Source organism: Nyctereutes procyonoides, unplaced genomic scaffold (genome assembly GCF_905146905.1).
Source record: "Nyctereutes procyonoides isolate TBG_1078 unplaced genomic scaffold, NYPRO_anot_genome, whole genome shotgun sequence".
NCBI lineage: Eukaryota > Metazoa > Chordata > Mammalia > Carnivora > Canidae > Nyctereutes > Nyctereutes procyonoides.
The window spans coordinates 11,113,448-11,132,894 of NW_026575025.1; the positions used below are offsets into that span (position 1 = coordinate 11,113,448).

The window sequence follows — 19,447 nt, forward strand, 5'->3', positions numbered from 1 at the left end:
CGCGCACGGCCCCGCCTCCCGGTCCGCGGGAGCCAATGGGAGCTCGGGGCTGCTGCGCACGCGCCCTGCCCGGGGCCCGCGCAAGCCTGGGACGCCCCGCACGGTGGTTCTGCGCGTTTGCTCTCGCTCGTGGTCAGCGGGTGGCCCCCCCCGGCCCCCGCAGGACTGCCCGCGGGCCTGTGACAAGGTGTAGCGAAGGTTCAAGAAGTCGGGAGTGGTGGCCTAGCTCTGGGCACTCCGTGTGGTTTGGGGCTGGTCCCGTCACCCGTAAAAGGGAGATGCTTCCTGGGACGCATCAGGGATGCACACAGTTCTGGGTGCTGGGTACAGGTGACTCAGGCAGCAGCATGTAATGTAGCGGCCCTGGGCCATGATGGCTGATGCGGACTCTTCGCTGCGGTCAGAAGAATGGGTCCCTGTCCAGACTTAGCCTGGACAAGCCCCTGTTCCAGCGGGCCCCAGTTTCCCATCTGTAAAGTGAAGAGGTTGAACTTAATGGTCTCCAGCGACTCTCCAATTATATGCTGGAAACCCAAGCTAGGCACACTTGATTTTTCCAAGGAGCAGTCACATGAGCCCTCTCTATCTTATTAGACACACAGCCTGGAGACCTTGAGCCATTCCCAGCCTGGAAAGAGGCATTGGGGCCTGGAAGAGACAGACATGAAACCACCTCTCCCAGGGTCACGTCACCAACATGTCCTGGCAACGCCAGCCTGTGTATGCCTGAAGTGTAGATCTCAGGGAGAAAAACAGGTCCATGGGGCACCTTCCTGAGCCAGAAGAACCAGAAGTAGTTCTAGCCACGACAATGGTCTAGATGATCAAGGATGGGGGTAGGGGTGCAAGAGAAGGAGTGGGCTCACCCTGCCCTCATTCCTGGCTTTGGAAGGCAGGCCCATCTCCTAACCCAGGCCAAGTTTCCTCAGTAGGAACAGCTCTTTACCAGCCCTCCAGGATCTACGCTACCCCACACTTGAGCCCATTACAACATGTCTTCTTTGTGTGAACTAAAGACTCAAGGAAGCTCAGATGGGAGCTGGAGACAAGAGTGTGCTATAAAACAAGCATCTCCAGGTTCTTTTTTTTTTAAGATTTTATTTATTCATGAGAGACACATAGAGAGAGGCAGAGACACAGGCAGAGGGAGAAGCAGACTCCTGCAGGGAGCCTTATGTGGGACTTGATCCCATGACCCCGGGATCATGACCTACGCCAAAGGCAGATGCTCAACTACTGAGCCACGCAGATGCCTCTTCTTCCAGGTTCTAAGTTCTGGGACCCTCAGACCAGGACACAATGGCTTGGTGGCCTCCCTTAACTAGCTGGATCAAAGCAGGAACATAGTCCAGTGTGGTTGAGTGCTTACTCGGTGCAGGATCTGGGCTGGGGCAGGGGATGGAGACCCACGTGAGACACTGCCCTACCCTCAGGAAGCTTATCTTATGGTTCAATTAGGGAGTGGAGGTAGAGAGGAGGAAGAAAGAAGCCCGGGAGAAAGAAATGCATATTTAAAACTACATAAGATGGGGGCATCTGAGTGGCTCAGTCGGTTAAGCACCTGCCTTTGGCTCAGGTTATGATCCCGGGGTCTTGTGATCGTACCCCGCATCGAGCTCCTTGCTCAGTGGGGTGTGTGTTTCTCCCTCTGCCTCTGCCCCTCCCCAGTGCTTGTGCCCTTTCTCTCTCTGTCAAATAAATAAAATATTTTTTTAACACTACACTCCTCCACTGCTACTGCCCTGGCCTAATGCCACCATCGCCTCCATTCAGATTCCTACCTGGCCTCCCTGTCTCCACCCCTCCCCTCTTCCAGTCTCTGTGCCCTGGAAAGAGGACCCCACCCCTGTTCCACTTCCCAGCATACCTAAGAATAGAATCTGACAGATCTTGTGGCCGTCGATGCAAACAACACGTTACATCAGCACCCCACACACTCTCTCTCTCTCTTTTTTAAGATTTTAAAGATTTATTCATGAAAGACACACACAGAGAGGCAGAGACACAGGCAGAGGGAGAAGCAGGCTCCCTGCGGGGAGCCCGATGCGGGACTCCATCCTGGGACTCCAGGATCACGCCCTGAACCAAAGGCTCAACCACCGAGCCACATATGCGTCCCACCCCAGACACTCTTTTAATGTTGGATGCTTGTCATCTGCAGCAAACTCAGCTCTTGGCCTGCCCGCATCCACAGGTCTGCTCTGATGGTCTGCCCAGCGTCCTGGCTGCACATGTGCATCTGAGTCCTGCTCGAAGTATACGGGATCGCTGCTGTGCTCCTGTGCCCTACTGCGTCAGAATCATGAAGTATAATGGACATGTTGTGATCCTGAATGCGGATACCGGTCCCCCCCTTCAAGGAACCCCCTCAGATGAACTCCAGAGCCTCCCAAAGGACAGAGGAGAAAAGAGTCTCAGGAAGCACGTGCCTTGCCACAGATCCCTCGGCTGGTGGGGGCAGAGCTGACATTGGAACCCCAGTGTGGACAACACCAAAGCCCCACTGCCTCTGTGATGTACACGGCCCCCTCTCAGGTGACAGAGAAGATGGAAGCAGGAAAAATAAAAGTACCAGACAGTTGTGAGAAACACAGGGCGTGAGCAGTCATCTGGTTTGTTAAAAGATGCCACAAATTTTAAAATGATGTAAAATATCACTCTCAAGTCAACATTGAAGAGTGAGGGTATTTAACTATATTGGGCTCGTAAGGAGCCAATGGGTGAGTGGAGTTAATGATTCAGGCTGTAACTCATTTAACCTACTGGCTACAGGGATGCCTGGGTGGCTCAGCGGTTGAGCGTCTACCTTTGGCTCAGGTTGTGATCCCGTGGTCTTGGATCAGAGTCCCACATCAGGCTCCCCTCAGTGAGTCTGCTTCTCCCTCTACCTATGTCTCTGCCTCTCTCATGAATAAATAAATAAAATTATTAAAAAAAAAAAAAAACCTATTGGCAACAGAGAAGGTGGGTTGAAGGAAGCAGAGAGGAAGAGAAAGGGATGCAGGTCCCTGCCTTGTCCGTTCAGGTTGTTGTCCAGAGAAATGAGCAGTTGTCACCCCAGAGCTGGGACACACACAGCCCTTTATACACTCATATCTGCAGCTTTTCCCCGTGGGAAGGAGGCCCAGGGAAGAGAAGGCCGAGCGAAGGAGGCTGTTTATGACTCACGCAAGGGAGCTGGGGGAGCTGCACACTACCCTGGGGGAAGGCAGGGCTTCAGGCCCTGGGAGTCATTCCTCTCTGAGTTGTTCCCACCCTATAGGCTCTGGGGTTCCAGGGATATGGGGACCTCACTGGCCCTGTCCCCTGGCGGCCACACTCCATCTCTGCTGGCCCGTCCGGGGTGGGTGACAGCCTGGTGTGCGGTGCTGTGGGGACGCAGGGGGTTTGGGCTGGCCAGGCTGGGTGGGCAGGGCCTGGCCCCCCTTAAAGTCATGCTGGGTAAGGCAGCCCTAGAGGCTGGGGCCTGGCTGCCATGCTTGGTCAGGAAGCAAGGTTGCAAGGCCATCGTTGGCTGGCAGGGGCGGGTAGGCCTCCTGAGAGGGAGGGTGCATCATCCCTGTCCTGAGATTTCACACGCTGCACACCTCCTCCAAGGTCAGGGCCACCCAAGTTGACTCCCTCCCCTCTCCTGGTGCTGAGGTCTGGGCACCAGGCCACTGCTCACCCTGCAGGCAGAGTTAAACATTAGTGGGAGGTTATCAGGCAGACTGGGGGGAGGGAGATCAGGGACCTTCCCTCTCCAGCGTCTCCTCTGCTGGAGCCACCAGCTCCAGCCCCTGCCAGACAATGCCTGTGGAGGAGTTTGTGGCCGGCTGGATCTCTGGTGAGACATTTTTCTTCCTTCCATCATATCACCCCTAGTGGTAGGTCACTTCCTGGGGACATAGAAGGAGCAGAGACCAAAGTCCTGGTGGCCCTGGAGCACCCAGAGCCAGCTTTCCAGAGCCTCTGGGCAGTTACCTAAGTAGGGAGCAGGTCCCTGAGCCATCTGCCCTCACCTCTGGAGCTGAGGTGAGCACTCTCCCAGACACACCTGCAGACCTCCACTGAGAACCCCACTCTCTAGGCCCGCCCTGTGGGGCTCATGAGGGAATTTCCCCTTTGACCCCAGCAGCTGGACTGTGTTCCCCTTTGGGCCTCTGCCCTACCTGGTGGTGGCCTGCATGCTCTGGCACCGAGGCCTGGTGCGTCGTAGATCCACCCCAGCTCCTGGGTGATATTTCTCTCAGAAGAAAGAGGGGGACATTCTGAACCTGCCTCCTGGGGCTATGACCTCCACTCCAGGCTCCAGGACCAGCGTCTGCTATGGAAGGCAAGATCCAGAGGTGGGGAGGTGGCCTGGGGGCTGACTCTTTTCCACTGTGGCCAGCAAGACTCCCCTCGGGGCCTCCAGCCCCATACTGCTGGCTGATGGGATAGAGTGCTGGGAGAGCAGGACCTGGTCTGGAACAAGGCTCTGTACTCAACAGCAGTGGTGAGGTGAAGGAAGGAAGAGGCCAGGCTGGCAGGGAGGCAGGAGCACCAGAGAATCTGTCCCACAGCCCCACAGTTAGATAAGCAAGCAGGACAGTCAGGGTTGGACACTGTGAGGACACTGTGTCTGTGGCTGGCTCCTCCCTTCTGCCTATATGTCCTCCTGATAGGGCCAGGGCTCTCCCCTTGTCCCCACACCTTCCCAGCCCAGTGCTTGGTGCGGAGGAAGATGCAAAGGGGCCAGCTGGAGTTTCTTTGGAGTCTGGTTGTAAGGCCTTGGCCCGTTTTCTCCTGCCCAAATCCCTCTTTCCTCAGCCAGGTGCAAGGGGCCTTGCTCATAGCATCTTCTTATCACACAGGAGCTCTGGGCTTGGTTCTGGGACACCCTTTTGACACTGTAAAGGTGAGTCAAGGGGAGGCTCCCAAAGCATGAAGGATGTTACCTGAGCTAGATGTCAGGATGTGTAGGGCAGGATGCCTTGAGAGCAGGGCCCAGCTTTGATGGGGGATCTTTCTCATCAATCCTGCCCTAATGGCATCCTGCTGGGCAGGGGGAGGAGCTGGATGGAGCCACCCTGTTCATCCCTGCCCATCCCTGCTCTTCCCTGCTGGGCTGCCTGCCCTGTCCTCCTCATCCAGGTGCGGCTACAGACCCAGACCACATACCAGGGCATCATTGACTGCATGGTTAAGACTTACCGCCATGAGTCGGTGGGTGTCTTGCTTCTTTGGGGCTTTGGAATGGGAGGTATCTGGGTAGTCAGAAGCAGCTTTCTTCTCCCCTGGCAGGGTGCTGCCCCTGGAAGAGAGAAGCCCAGAGTCTGGGGCTACCTGGGGCTGGGTGGTATAGCTTAGTAACCCCGATGATGGAGCTGAGGCTGTCCCCAGCCTCAGCCTGCCTCAGTCTCCCTGTGTCAGGGCTCAGGAGTGGTTTCCAGCCAGAGGAGACCCTGCCAGAGCTGGAAAGGGCAAAGAGGAGGCTCCTTTGCCTTATAGCCACCATGTCTTCCTACAGCTTCTGGGTTTTTTCAAGGGAATGAGCTTCCCCATTGCAAGCATAGCTGTGGTCAACTCCGTCCTGTTTGGAGTCTACAGCAACACGCTGCTGGCTCTCACAGCAACCTCCCACCAGGAGCGGTGGGCCCAGCCACCCAGCTACACGCATGTCTTCATAGCTGGCTGCACTGGAGGGTTCGTGCAGGTGAGAGGCAGGCACGGAGGCATGTGTACACAGGTGCTGTCAAGCACACAAACAGCTGTGAGTATGCACACATACACATGCACACACATGCACACAGGGGCACCCTGTAGACTCCAGGCCTTCCTAAGAGTACATGAGGAGCTGTGGGGAAATGGCCAGCTCCTGGCTGCTCCCAGTGACCTGGCCTGGCTGAGCTGTGGCCTTCTGGGCTGCAGGTCTGGAGGGGAGTGTCACAGAGAGCAGAGGGGCAGGAGGCTGAGAGAGCTGGGGGTCAGATGGGGGGAGATGGTGCCAAGAGGACACCATGGAGCAGAGTTGATGCCCCATGCTGAGGCTGACAGGGCTCGCCCACCTCTGGAGGGGTCTGCCAGCCTCAGTGCTGCCTCTAAGGTGACCTTTTGCCCTCCCAGACCCTAAGCCCAGCCCCTCCGGCCCCAGTGTGATCCTGGCCCAGCCCATGCCCTGCTCAGCCCCTTTGCCCACAGCATGCAGCTGGCTGAGATCTCCGAGCCTCATCAGGCCCCAGTCCACAGATCTCACTGGGAGGGGCTCAGGGTATTAATCATTAAATAGATCCCATCATTTGTTTTGGTCTTTGTTCTGAGCACTTAAGTATCCAGCTTTTGATTGGTGGGGTGGAGGAAAGAGGGGCCTCAGGCAGCAGGGGGAACCCCAGCTGATGGGGGAAGCGTGAGCATAGAGGCCGAGGGACTGGTGCCTGGCTCCATCCCACACCCCAGTCAGGTGCAGGGCGGGGGGGGGGGGTGTCACACTATGTTTGGCACCTGCCCTGATGCCCCTGACACACTTCCTGGGGTGGAGAGCAAGGGCAAAAGACAGACTCAGAGGGCTCACGCAAGTGAATTAGTGATTCATGAGACCCCAAAAGGTTCTGGCTTTTCTTCTGCCCCTTCTTGTGCAGGGCACATGCCTGCATTTTTCTCAGTCCCTGAGACCTGCATCCCACGAAAACAGGGAAGAGAACTGAGACTCTAAGCTAGTGGCTGGCCCAGCCAGGCCCAGGTCCTAAGTCACCCTCCCCTCCAGCTCTTTGCAAAGCAGAACAGATACCGCCACTGGGGACTGTAGGGTCACTGATGGGGACCAGATTCAAGGCAACTGGAACCCAGTTTGCCATCAAGCCCATGGATTCAGCTTAACAAGGTCTCGGGGCAGAAATTGTGTTTTAGTGTGGAGACGGGGAGGAAGAGGCAGGGTGTGACTCTGGCCAGTCCAGGGCAGGGAATGACAACCTGTGATATGCGAAAGTTGCTTTTGGGTCAGCAAAAGCTGACCCTGGCAAACACCGTGGCAGCATCTGCCATCCCCACTCTGCCATGGACCCGGGATGGGGAGGGAAGGGGCCCTAACCTGTCCCTGCTAGCCACCCTACCTCTAGCTCAGCCATTTCCTCAGTCAGGAGCCCTGGGCTCAAAGGCATGTCCCCTGGAGAAGCCCTGAGCTTGGTGCTGCCCATGGGCTCTGCAGGATGACATTGGATCCTGCCTCAGAAAGAGAGAGCCCAGCCCACTGCCCTTCCCGGAGGGGAGGAAGTAAGCAAAGTTGGCCTGCCACCTCTGAACATCACAGCCAGAGCCAGCTTCCAGCTGCCTCTGCCATCAGCCATCTCCGGGGCTGTAGAGCTAAGCTTGTGTACTTTCCACAAAAGAAACAAAATCCACAGAAACCCCTCATGACATGTTAGCCTCAGGCTGATTTCTCATCTGAACTTCAACAGCTGACCTTGACCTAGTGCATCCCTGACCTTCACATTAGCCCCTGGCTCCATTTCCCTCTGCATCCACCCAGAACCACCCTCAGTCCTGATACTACCCAAAATGTCCCATCTGCCTCAGCCAGGTGATGAGTCCTAGGACCCATAGACCCCACCCACCTGTCTTCCGTTGGGACACTAGTGGTTGGGGATTTGCGGGATGCAGGAAAGGCTGGCCCAGCACCTGACCCCCTCAGGTGCCTCTGAGAGGTGTCCTACAGGAAGCTGGAGAGTGAGAATCTATGAAGTTGAGTCCCCAACAGTACTGAGGTGACCTCCTTCACTCTGGGGAGGTGTCAGAGCTGTCTCATGGTTGAGGACTGAATCCCCAGTCACTGCAGGGGGGTTCTCACTTCTGGCTTTTGGGAGGCTAGAAACCTACCTACTCTTGGAGAAATAATCCAGGATTGTCTCCAAGCACCGTGTAGGTGCCAGGCAGGTTTGGTGCCATCCAGGGGATGGGCTGTGCCACCCGCCATCAGGGGTCTGATACTAAGGGAAGCGGTCTAGCCCATGGCCCACCCTGGGTGCCACGGGGGTGGCGAGGCCCCTTGGGAAGATGCAACCCTCTCTGCCCACTCCCTTCCTCTTGTTACAATGGGCCGCTGTTCTCACCCAGAGCCCCACCCAGGTCTTCGTGCTTCCTCCCTTACAGGCCTACTGCTTGGCCCCTTTTGACCTCATCAAAGTCCGGCTACAAAACCAGATGGAGCCAAGGGCTCGGCCGGGCAGCCCCCCACCCCGGTACCGGGGTCCTGTGCACTGTGCAGTCTCTATCTGCCGGGAGGACGGGCCCTGGGGGCTCTTCCGCGGAGCCTGGGCCCTGACGCTGAGGGACACCCCCACACTGGGGATCTATTTTGTCACCTATGAGTGGCTCTGCCGCCAGTCTACACCAGATCGCCAGAACCCCGGTGAGTGGAGTGGCATGAGAGGGTGGGGGACAGAGAGGAGTGGGGGAGGGGAGCTGGCCCAGGCCGTGGAGGATGCAGAGGGATGCTGGGGATGGGATGGGATGGGAGGATGCTGTTGCTCCTCAGTCTGACACCTGCCTGGGCTTCCTCTACCCCAGGTGCAGCCACAGTGCTGGTGGCAGGGGGCTTTGCAGGCATTGCCTCCTGGGCTGTAGCCACCCCCTTGGACGTGATCAAGTCCCGGATGCAGATGGGCGGGCTGAAGCACAGGGTGTACCGGGGGGTGCTGGACTGCATGGTAAGCAGTGCCCGACAGGAAGGACTGGGGGTCTTTTTCCGGGGGCTTACAATCAACAGTGCCCGCGCCTTTCCTGTGAACGCTGTCACCTTCCTCACCTACGAGTACCTCCTCAGCTCATGGGGATGAGCGTGGCCAGGTGAGGCCTGTAGCTCCCGGCCAGACCACTGCCCAGCCGCCCAGATTGGAGGCCAAGGTGAAAGCACCAGCTTGCGATTCCAATTCGAGGGGCCTGGCCTTTCCTTAAGGGTAGGCAGTGGCGGGGAGCAGCAGGAGGCCCAGGGCCCTGGACTCCGGGAAGGCAAGGCTGGCTTCGGCCACCCAGCTGCACTTGCCTGGATTCCCACGCTCCCGGAGAGCCCGTGAAGCACACTCATTGGCCAGTGGTGCTGTTGACATCCCAGAGACTTCACCCTCAGAGAGCTCTCAGAGCCTGCACTCCTGGGCAGCACTCCATCCTCCCCTGCCCCCCACCTCACCTCCTTTCTAACTGCTCCACCTCACCCCCACTGGAGAGCAGCCTTCAGTCTCCTCTGGTCCAGAATCCTTCAGCGGCTCCCTTGGCCTCTGGGGACAAGCCCCACCTCCCCCACCCCCTGGGCCCTCCCTGCCTATTCCCCCTCTTCTTCCTGGGGGGTTTGGCAGCCCAGCCCTGCACAGGGATTGCAAACTGGACTATCCTTGGCCTTGGCCTGGAAGGCTTATTCCCTCCTGGCCCGCAGGGGGCAGCGCCCACACGGTGACTCCATCACTCTTTGGCTGAACCCGCCCCTGGGCCCAGGCTGAGCACCTCTCCTGAGTCCTTCCTGGCAAGCACAGGAGTCTCCCTTGCCCCCACTGGCTGTGGGTTTTCATACCACCTCCACCGGGCCCCTGATCCCTCCCACATCTCCCACAGGCCAAGATCGCAGCCCTCCCTGTGCTTTGCCGTGGTTGTTGGGTTGTTGATTTGATTCTCAACCTAACCCCGTCATACCGAGAGCTCCTTGAGGTCAGGCGTCAGACTTACAATGGGATCCCCTACTCCAACCACCACACCTGTTCCCTGGGTCCTGTCTCCGCCCCCACCTTTCCACTGAGAGGTTTTGCCTGCCTGGCCCCTCTCGGAGTCATCTCTGGTGGCGTGGTGCCAGGAGTCGGGGCCGCTTTTCCAGGGTGTCTGCCTGGCCCACTCTCATTGATGGTGCTTGTTTGCTTTACCCACCTCAACTGCTAAGTGGCAATTAAAAGCTGGCCAAGAAGGTTTACTTAATTGGCAATAAAGATGAGCAGAGTTTGTACCCACCAATGTCCCGATCTGGTTTGAGATCAACCTTGGCCCACTTTATGATGACCTGAATGCCCGGAATTCCTGCCATTTGCTGGGGCTCCCTGTAAAAACCGTGACAATAGGGGTACCTGGATGGCATAGTTGGTGGAGCATGAGACTCTGAATCTCAGGTTGTAAGTTCAAGTCCCACATTGGGCACACTTAAAAAAACTAAAATGAAATCTTAAAAAAAACCCACACTGTTATCATCATTTATAAGGTTATAGCTATGATCACAGCCTCAGTTCAGAGACAGTGTGAACCTGCCCAGGGTCACACATCTCACCTGGACACATCTGAGCCTCCAGCTCCAGAGCCCTTACTCTGCTCCTCTGCTCTACTTGGGGCCTGTGACAGTCTCCCATCAAAGTTCAGACTCCCCCAGCCTGGGCCTGATGGCATTGGCCCCCACGTGTGCTTGTCAGAGCCCTCTTTCACTGGATCATGGGCTACCAACTATGGGTGGCCCCCAAATCAGTCCCCTCTTCTTCTACTGTCACAGTGTGACCGCAGGGGCTGTGGATGGGGAACCAGGCTCTGCTCCCTAACCTCCCTTGCAACTCAATGTGCCCACATATGTGGTCTCTTGCTCGAGAAATGTGTAATGTGTGCAATTGCCCTCTCTTGTCCTTGAGGAGATTCCTCACTGGCTCTGGTGAGGATGTGGGAGACACTTCCCTGGCCGGGACCCTGGGTGAGGGGAGCACAGCCCATCTGACCACCCAGGCCCCTGCACTCTGGCACCTGCTTGCTCTGCTAGTTTCGCCTTGCCCTTACTGACACAGTAGGTGGGGGTCTGCTGGTTTCCAGGTCAGGGATGAATCCAGTGTGGTCTGTGGAGCACGGGCATTTGGCTGGAAATGCAGAATCCTGAGTCCCCCTGGGAGATGGATCGAATCAGAATCTCTGAGATTAGGGCCTAGGAATCCATGTTGTGCAGAGCTCTTTGGTGCCTTTTATACACGCTAAAGTTTAAGAAATGGTGTTCAGGAGCTCCTTCTAGCAGAAATGTGCTGCCCCTTCGAGCTAAGGGAGCTGTGAATCCAGTAGAAGTGACTTGAACTCCTAACTCCGGTGGCCTCTCCTCCTGCTCAGACTCAGGAAGCCTGTGTTCCCGGCATGGAAAAGCGGGGTCTGTCTTGGCCAGTCACTGCCCTTTCTGTGCCTCAATTTCTTCTGATGTCTGGTCAGTTTGTGAGCCCAGTGGCTCTCCAGCATCGCTGCAGTGCCAGAGGTTTGGGGCTGGATGCAAGCAGTGATGGTACCACAGTCATTGTGGGGGGGGGGTGTGCGTGTGAAAGAGGAGGTGGCACATACAAATAGGCAAGAAGGGAGCCAGAGGTCAGAGTGGTCTCTGTAGTTTGCCCTTAGTCACATTACCAGTCAGCAAGAGAATAAAACTGAAAAATCCTTTTTTTTTAAAAAAAAAAAAGATTTTATTTATTTATTCATGAGAGACACAGAGAGAGGCAGACACAGGCAGAGGGCGAAGCAGGCTCCATGCAGGGAGCCTGATGTGGGACTAGGTCCCAGGACCTCAGGACCATGACCAGAGCCCAAGGCAGACACTCAGTCACTGAGCCACCCAGGCGCCCCTAAAAATTCTTTCAAGATTCGGTTTTAGTTAAATCTTCTTTTGGGGGCAGTAATTACACCCATAAGCCTGCCTTTGTACTGTCAGCTTTCCCTATTGGGTTCTTTCCAGAGGTGTCTCTGGGGGCTGGAGATCTTCCCCTCTAGCTCCTCACTTTCAACCAGAGGGAATGTAGGCCTCCCATGGGGCCGGCCATTCTGTTCCAGGCCCACTCCTTCCACTCCCCTGACCAGCACTGCTAGCTGGGCTCACGGGCTGCTGCCACAGAGCTGGAGTGAGGCTAGGGTTAAGTGTGACGTGATTAGTGAGAAAACAGCTCATTTCACTTTCAGGGGCCCAGGAAAAGGTCACAACAGCTTGGGAAAGAGGGTGGAAAGACAAAGATCAGGCAGGAAGTAGCCAAGGGTTTCTTTCTTTCTTTCTTTCTTTCTTTCTTTCTTTCTTTCTTTCTTTCTTTCTTTCTTTTTCTTTCTTTCTCTTTCTTTCTTTCATTAGGCTCCACTCTAAGCATGGAGCCCAACACGAAACTTGAACTCACAACTCTGAGATCAAGACCTGAGCTGAGGGCGATCCCTGGGTGGCTCAGCGGTTCGGCGCCTGCCTTTGGCCCAGGGTGTGATCCTGGAGACCCGGGATCGAGTCCCACATCGGGGTCCCTGCGTGGAGCCTGCTTATCGCTCTGCCTGTGTCTCTGCCTCTGCGTGTGTGTGTGTGTGTGTGTCTCTCATGAATAAATAAATAAAATCTTAAAAAAAATAAAAGGAAAAAAGGGAGAAAAAAAAAGACCTGAGTTGAGATCAAGAGTCAGATGCTTAACTGACTGAGCCACACAGGTGCCACTGTGGCCAAGGATATTTTTAAAAGCCACATGTTTTTACATCAGCAGGGTCTCATAATACTCATGTTAAATTCCTCAAAGAATTAACGTGTTGTTAGAGGTCATCATTCTTTTTGAGAGCTCACTGAGATGGAAGGATTAGTAGGATAGGAGTAAAGAACATAAATCCCTGAGAACCAAATAGCAAATGTACCTGCTTTGAGCTTGCCAGTGGGGGTAGTGTCTGAGGCTTGTGTGTAAGGAGCCTGTGACTTGGGCAAATGTAAATAACATATCACTGGTTTCGTGCTGTTAAACATGACACTTATTTTCATAGCAGTGATCACAGTAGGAGAAATTACAGGCGACTAACTTACATGGATAGTGACACGAGGACTCCACGTGCAGGGTCGGGGGAAAGGACACACCTTGGGACGATTCTGGCTGAGATCACTGCTTCCAGACTCACTAAACAGCTGAGCCATGGGGACTCACTTTGCAAATGTGCCTGCTTTGGTGTTTCCAGCCCAACCACTGTCCTGAGCTCCAGGTGCACACTGCTGGCTGTCCCTGGTCACACATGCTTGAGCATCCCAGAAGTGCCTCACGTGTCCTCCCAGCCTGCTCCTGCTGCAGTGCTCTGTGGCACAGCTATGTCATCAGGCCAGATGTCTCGGATCAGCTCCCCTCCTCCAAATCAAAGGAGTCCCCAGCTCCTGCTAACCCTGCTCTTAAAGTTTTCTAGGAATCACTCCCTCTTTCTTTGTCCTCAAACCACAGCCTGGTCCTGCCCTGAATCTGAACAAATAAGTTTTTCCTACTTTCTTGTCCCCCTCAATGGCTTTCCATCACTCTGAAGAATCAGGACAAGCTCCTTCTACAACCTTCAAGGCCTTCAGACATTCACCCTCTCTTGGTTCCTTAAACAACCACATTCCCCGGCACCACAGGACATCTGCGTTCTCACTGTTCTCACTGCCTGTGTGCCTCCCACTCCTTCTGCTGTCATCACCACTTCCTTTGGCTTATGCCAGTGGTTTAGAATCACCTGGGGGGCTTATTAAAATACAGATTGCTGGGTCTCATCCTGGGACTTCTGATTCAGTAGGTTTGAGAAGAATTTGTGCTTCACTAAGTTCCTACTGATGCTGCCGGTGTGAGCCACAGCTTGAGAACCAGTAGCTTGCACTTTCGTGTAATCCCCTCTTCATCTGTAAGCACACACTTTTGTGTGTGTGATTCTTTTATTATAATTGTCTTTCCTCTAAGAGACCTTGTCTGCTTTTGTTCATCATCAAAATGTTAGCTGGCACACAGAGTTGCTCAGTAATGAGCTTTGAACAGATGAATGAATGAGTAAATGAAAGAAAGAAAACTGGTCTTCCCAACTTCCCCTCTGGCAGGCTGGTGCTCTAGGCTTTACCGGAGCCCTCCTACTACAAGGCAACTAGATTACAGATCCATTATTACATATGATCTTAAAACCATTGCTAACTTTTCAAGAAGTAAGGAACTTCCCAAGGGCCCTTCAAATCAAGGAAGTTAAGTGTAAATCAGGGTGATAAATTGGAGCTACCTTTCCGGCTCACATGAATGCTGAGACCTTGGAGGTTAAAAAACTTCATGGAGGGGATCCCTGGGTGGCTCAGCGGTTTCGCGCCTGCCTTTGGCCCAGGGCACGATCCTGGAGTCCCAGGATCGAGTCCCGCGTGGGGCTCCCGGCATGGAGCCTGCCTCTGTCTCTGCCTTTCTCTCTCTATGTCTATCATAAATAAATAAAAAGAAATATTAAAAAAAAAAAAAAAAAAAAAACTTCATGGAGGGCAGCCCGGGTGGCTCAGCGGTTTAGCGCCGCCTTCAGCCCAGGGTGTGATCCTGGAGACCCAGAATCGAGTCCCCTGTCGGGCTCCCTGCATGGAGCCTGCTTCTCCCTCTACCTGTGTCTCTGCCTCTCTCTCCATATCTCTCATGAATAAATAAATAAATAATCTTTAAAAAAAGAAATTAAGAATAAGATAGTCTCTGTGAACCAGGAACCATACGCCTACTTGCGGTTCTTCAGGTCTGGGACATTTTTCTCCGAGAATTTAACTGATTGTGGTAGTAGCGCCCTCTCGTGCTTGGTAGGAGTAACTACAGATTTATTGAAGGCGCATTTCCTAAATCAAACCTTTAGGTTTTCCAGAGATGAAAAATAAAAAATAAACTGATTAAAAAATATTTTAAAAAGATGCTATTTATTGATTTATTCATGAGAGACACAGAGAGAAAGGCAGAGATGCCAGCTCCATGCGGGGAGCCCGATGCGGGACTCGATCCCGAGACCCCAGGATCATGCCCTGAACCGAAGGCAGACGCTCAACCGCTGAGCCACCCAGGCATCCCCTGACGAAATATTTTAAAAAATTACTCCCACAACCAGAAATTAACAAACACACAATGAAAAAAAAAGCCACCGTGAGTTAAAGCATCAAAAGAAACAAAAAGCAACAGATTTAGCCCCCCACCAAGGATTTCAGATACTAGATTTCTCAGATACAGCATGTCAGGATAATCATTCATGAAATTTTTGAATATATAAAAAAATTAGAAGAAGCAAGAGAGTATAAATGTGATTATTTATATACATATATATTTTTTCCCTAAGGTTTTATTTATTTATTAATGGGAGAGAGAGAGGCAGAGGGATGAGCAGGCTCCATGCAGGGAGCTTGACAAGGAACTCGATCCCGGGTCTCCAGGATAAAGCCCCAGGCAGAAGGCTGCGCCAAACTGCTGAGCCACCGGGGCTGTCCTGATTATTTATATTTGAAAAAAAAGAAAAACAATCGTGGCTGAAGAGAGCTGGAAGCTTAGGTGGGAAGAAGTTACTCAGAGTGCAGGGCAGAGACACATGTCAGGGAGCCTGTCTGTGGGCTTGTGGGCTTCCTGCACCCAGTTTATCATCTTCTCAGGACCCAGGGTGATGACTAAGCGGTGAACGTTTTGCTTTTATTTTTGTAATTTTTAAAGATTTATTTATTTATTTGAGAGATGGGGAGGGACCGAGAGAGTGGAAGAGAGAAGATTTCCAAGACTCCCCACTGAGCATGGAGCCGGATCTGGGGCTTGGTCTCACAACCCCAGAGATCACCACCCGACCGAAACCAGGAGTCAGCGCTTTAATGGACTGCACCACCCAGGTGCCCCAACAGTAAACATCTTATAAATGTTCATTTGTGGGGTGCCTGAGTGGCTCAGTCAGTTGAGAGTCTGCCTTCGGCCCAGGGCGTGATCCCCGGGTCGGGGAATCGAGTCCCACATCGGCTCCTGGCATGGAGCCTGCTTCTCCCGCTGCCTGTGTCTCTGCCTCTGTGTGTGTGTGTCTCATGAACAAATAAATACTCTTTTTAAAAAATAAATAAAATGGGGGATCCCTGGGTGGCGCAGCGGTTTGGCGCCTGCCTTTGGCCTGGGGCGCGATCCTGGAGACCCGGGATCAAATCCCACGTCGGGCTCCCGGTGCATGGAGACTGCTTCTCTCTCTGCCTGTGTCTCTGCCTCTCTCTCTCTCTCTGTGACTATCATAAATAAATAAATAAATAATAATAAATAAATAAATAAATAAATATAAATAAAATGACCGTCTTAGTTTGTTTACTTGTCTCTTCTTGATCTCCCTCTACCAGAAAGTAAGGGCTTGGAGAGGAGGGATCCTTCCGTCTTGTTCTGTATGAGCTGCAGGGTCCCAGAACGGGGCCTGCCTGACCCACACAGCAAAAAGGTCAATAAATACTGCTTGAAGGAGCCAATAAAGTCTCCCGCAGACAGGCAAAGCATGACGTAGGACAGCGATGCACGAAAGGAAGGGGCCTCTTGTGGCTTTAAAAGAAAAGCTCTGGGAGGAAGCTGGTAATAGGGCCACCTTTTTGAAAAGGGACAATTTAGCTTTTTCTGCAATGGGTTGGCTGCCAGAACGCAGGTGTGAAATCTACCGTTAAACCTAAACCAAAATGGGAAAGGAAAAGACTCACATCAACATGGTCGTCATTGGACACGTAGATTCAGGCAAGCCTACCACTATTGGCCGTCTGATCTACAAATGTGGTGGGATCGACAAAAGAACTATCGAAAAATTTGAGAAGGAGCCTGCTGAGATGGGAAAGGGCTCCTTCAAGTAAGCCTGGGTCTTGGATAAACTGAAAGGTGAACGTGAACGAGGTTCCACCATTGATAGCTCCCTGTGGAAATTCGAGACCAGCAAGTATTAGGTGACCCTCACTGATGGCCCAGGACATAGAGACTTTGTCAAAAACATGATTCCAGGCACGTCTCAGGCTGACTGTGCTGTCCTGATTGTGCTGCTGGTGTTGGTGAATTTGAAGCAGGTATCTCCAAGAATGGGCAGACCCTTGAGCATGCCCTTCTGGCTTACACACTGGATGTAAAACAACTAATTGTTGGTGTTCACAAAATGGATTCCAATGAGCCATCCTACAGCCAGGAGAAATATGAGGAAATTGTTAAGAAAGCGTCTACAATTAAGAAAATTGGGGCAGCCCGGGTGGCTCAGTGGTTTAGTACCTGCCTTTGGCCCAGGGCATGATCCTGGAGACCCAGGATCAAGTCCCATGTTGGGCTCCGCGCATGGGGCCTGCTTCTCCCTCTGCCTGTGTCTCTGTCTCTCTCTCTCTCTGTGTGTGTGTGTCTCTCATGAATAAATAAATAAAATCTTTAAAAAAAAAAGTCAGCATCTACATTAAATTGGCTATACCCTTGACATAGTAGCATTTGTGCCAATTTCTGGTTGGAATGGTGACAACATGCTGGAGCCAAGTACTAACATGCCTTGGTTCAAGGGACAGAAAGTCACCTGTAAAGATGGGAACACCAGTGGAACCACACTGCTTGGAGCTCTGGATTGCGTTCTGCCACCAACTCATCCAACTGATAAGCCCTTACGCCTGCCTCTCCAGGACGTCCACAAAATTGGTGGTATTGGTCCTGTCCCAGTGAGTCGAGTGGAGACTGCTGTTCTTAAGCCTGGCTTGTGGTCACCTTTGCTCTGGTTAATGTTACAACTGAAGTAAAGTCTGTTGAAATGCACCATGAAGCTTTGAGTGAGGCTCTTCCTGGGACAATGTGGGCTTCCATGTCAAGTACATATCTGTCAGAGTTGTTTGCCATGACAATGTGGCTGGTGACAGCAAAAATGACCCACTACTGGCAGCAGCTGGCTTCACGGCTCAGGCGATTATCCAGGCCAAATCAGTGCTGGCTAGGCACCTGCACTGGATTGTCACACAGCTCACATTGCTTGCAAGTTTGCTGAGCTGAAGGAGAAGATAGATTGTACTGGAAAAAGGCTGGAAGATGGTCCCAAGTTCGTGGAATCTGGGGATACTACCATTGTTGATATGGCTCCTGGGAAGTCTATGTGTGTTAAGAGCCTCTCTGACTATCCTCCTCTGGGCAGTTTTGCTGTTCGTGACATGAGACAGATGGTTTATGTGGGTGTCATCAAAGCAGTGGACAAGAAGGCACCTGGAGCTGCCAAAGTCACCAAGTCTGCCCGGAAAGCTCAAAAGGCTAAATGAATATTATCCCCAATACCTGCCACCCCAGTCTTAATCAATCGTGGAAGAATGGTCTCAGAACTGTTTGTGTCGGGATCCCTGGGTGGCGCAGCAGTTTGGCACCTGCCTTTGGCCCAGGGCGCGATCCTGGAGACCCGGGATCGAGTCCCACGTCGGGCTCCTGGTGCATGGAGCCTGCTTCTCCCTCTGCCTGTGTCTCTGCCTCTCTCTCTAGCTCTCTCTCTGTGTGACTATCATAAATAAATAAAAATTAAAAAAAAGAACTGTTTGTGTCAATTGGCCATTTAAGTTTATTCATTCATTCATTCATTCATTCATTCATTCATGAGAGACACACAGAGAGAAGCAGAGACATAGGCAGAGGGAGAAGCAGGCCCCATGTACGGAACCCGATGTGGGACTCAATCCCAGGACCCCAGGATCACGACCTGAGCCAAAGTCAGACGCTCAACCACTGAGCCACCCAGGTGCCCCAGTTTATTTTTTTAGAAGATTATTTTAGGGCAGCCCGGGTGGCTCAGCGGTTTAGCATCACCTTCAGCCCAGGGTGTGATCCTGGAGACCGGGGATCGAGTCCCCCATTGGGCTCCCTCTGTGGAGCCCGCTTCTCCCTCTGCCTATGTCTCTGCCTCTCTCTCTCTCTCTGTCTCTCGTGAATAAATAAATAAAATCTTAAAAAACAAACAAAAAAAGCCAAATGCATTGTTTTTTTTTATCAGTTGATTTTTTTTTATTATTTATTTATAATAGTCAGAGAGAGAGAGAGAGAGAGGCAGAGACATAGGCAGAGGGAGAAGCAGGCTCCATGCACCGGGAGCCTGACGTGGGACTCGATCCCGGGTCTCCAGGATCGCGCCCTGGGCCAAAGGCAGGCACCAAACCGCTGCGCCACCCAGGGATCCCCAAATGCATTGTTAAACCTTCAGAATGAAAGGAGAATGTTTTGTGGACCATTTGGAGTTTGAGGGGGGCAGTTTTATTAGTTTTAAAAATCAATACTTTTTAATGGAAACAACCTGACCAAAAATCTGTCACAGAATTTTGAGATCCATTAAAACAAAAGTTTAGGGGCACCTGGGTGGCTCTGGTTGAGCATCTGCCTTTGGTTCAGTTCATGATTCCGGGGTTCTGGATCAAGTTCCACATTGGGCTCCCCACAGAGAGCCTGCTTCTCCCTCTGCCTGTGTCTCTCCCTGTCTCTGTGTCTCTCATGAATAAATAAGTAAAATAAAAAAAAACACAAAAGTTTAATGAGATAAACAAGAAAAGGGACAATTTATTATTTTTTATTTTTTATTTTTAAAGAATTATTTTTTTATTTATGATAGACACAGAGTGAGAGAGAGAGAGAGGCAGAGTGTGTCACAGGCAGAGGGAGAAGCAGGCTCCATGCGGGGAGCCCGACATGGGACTTGATCCCAGGACTCCAGGATCGCGCCTTGGGCCAAAGGCAGGCGCTAAACCGCTGAGCCACCCAGGGATCCCCGA

The 19,447-nt window shown here is 52.8% G+C and overlaps 1 protein-coding gene and 1 pseudogene across 7 annotated transcripts; both read left to right on the plus strand.

Annotated features, from left to right (window-relative positions):
- Positions 1-3,696: 3,696 nt before the first annotated feature.
- SLC25A45 (solute carrier family 25 member 45) lies at positions 3,697-9,964 on the plus strand. Of its 7 annotated transcripts, none has more exons than XM_055313810.1 (6): positions 3,697-3,826; positions 4,836-4,879; positions 5,116-5,187; positions 5,492-5,734; positions 8,107-8,365; positions 8,524-9,964. In XM_055313810.1, exons 1-6 carry the CDS (start codon positions 3,790-3,792, stop codon positions 8,790-8,792), a joined length of 924 nt encoding a protein of 307 aa, XP_055169785.1. In that variant the 5' UTR covers positions 3,697-3,789; the 3' UTR covers positions 8,793-9,964. The 7 variants fall into 7 exon arrangements, with proteins under 7 accessions (XP_055169785.1, XP_055169787.1, XP_055169791.1 ...); XM_055313812.1 differs by having other exon boundaries at positions 5,492-5,677; XM_055313816.1 differs by lacking the exon at positions 5,116-5,187.
- A 6,411-nt stretch (positions 9,965-16,375) lies between these two features.
- LOC129502942 (elongation factor 1-alpha 1-like) lies at positions 16,376-18,214 on the plus strand (annotated as a pseudogene).
- Positions 18,215-19,447: the final 1,233 nt, after the last annotated feature.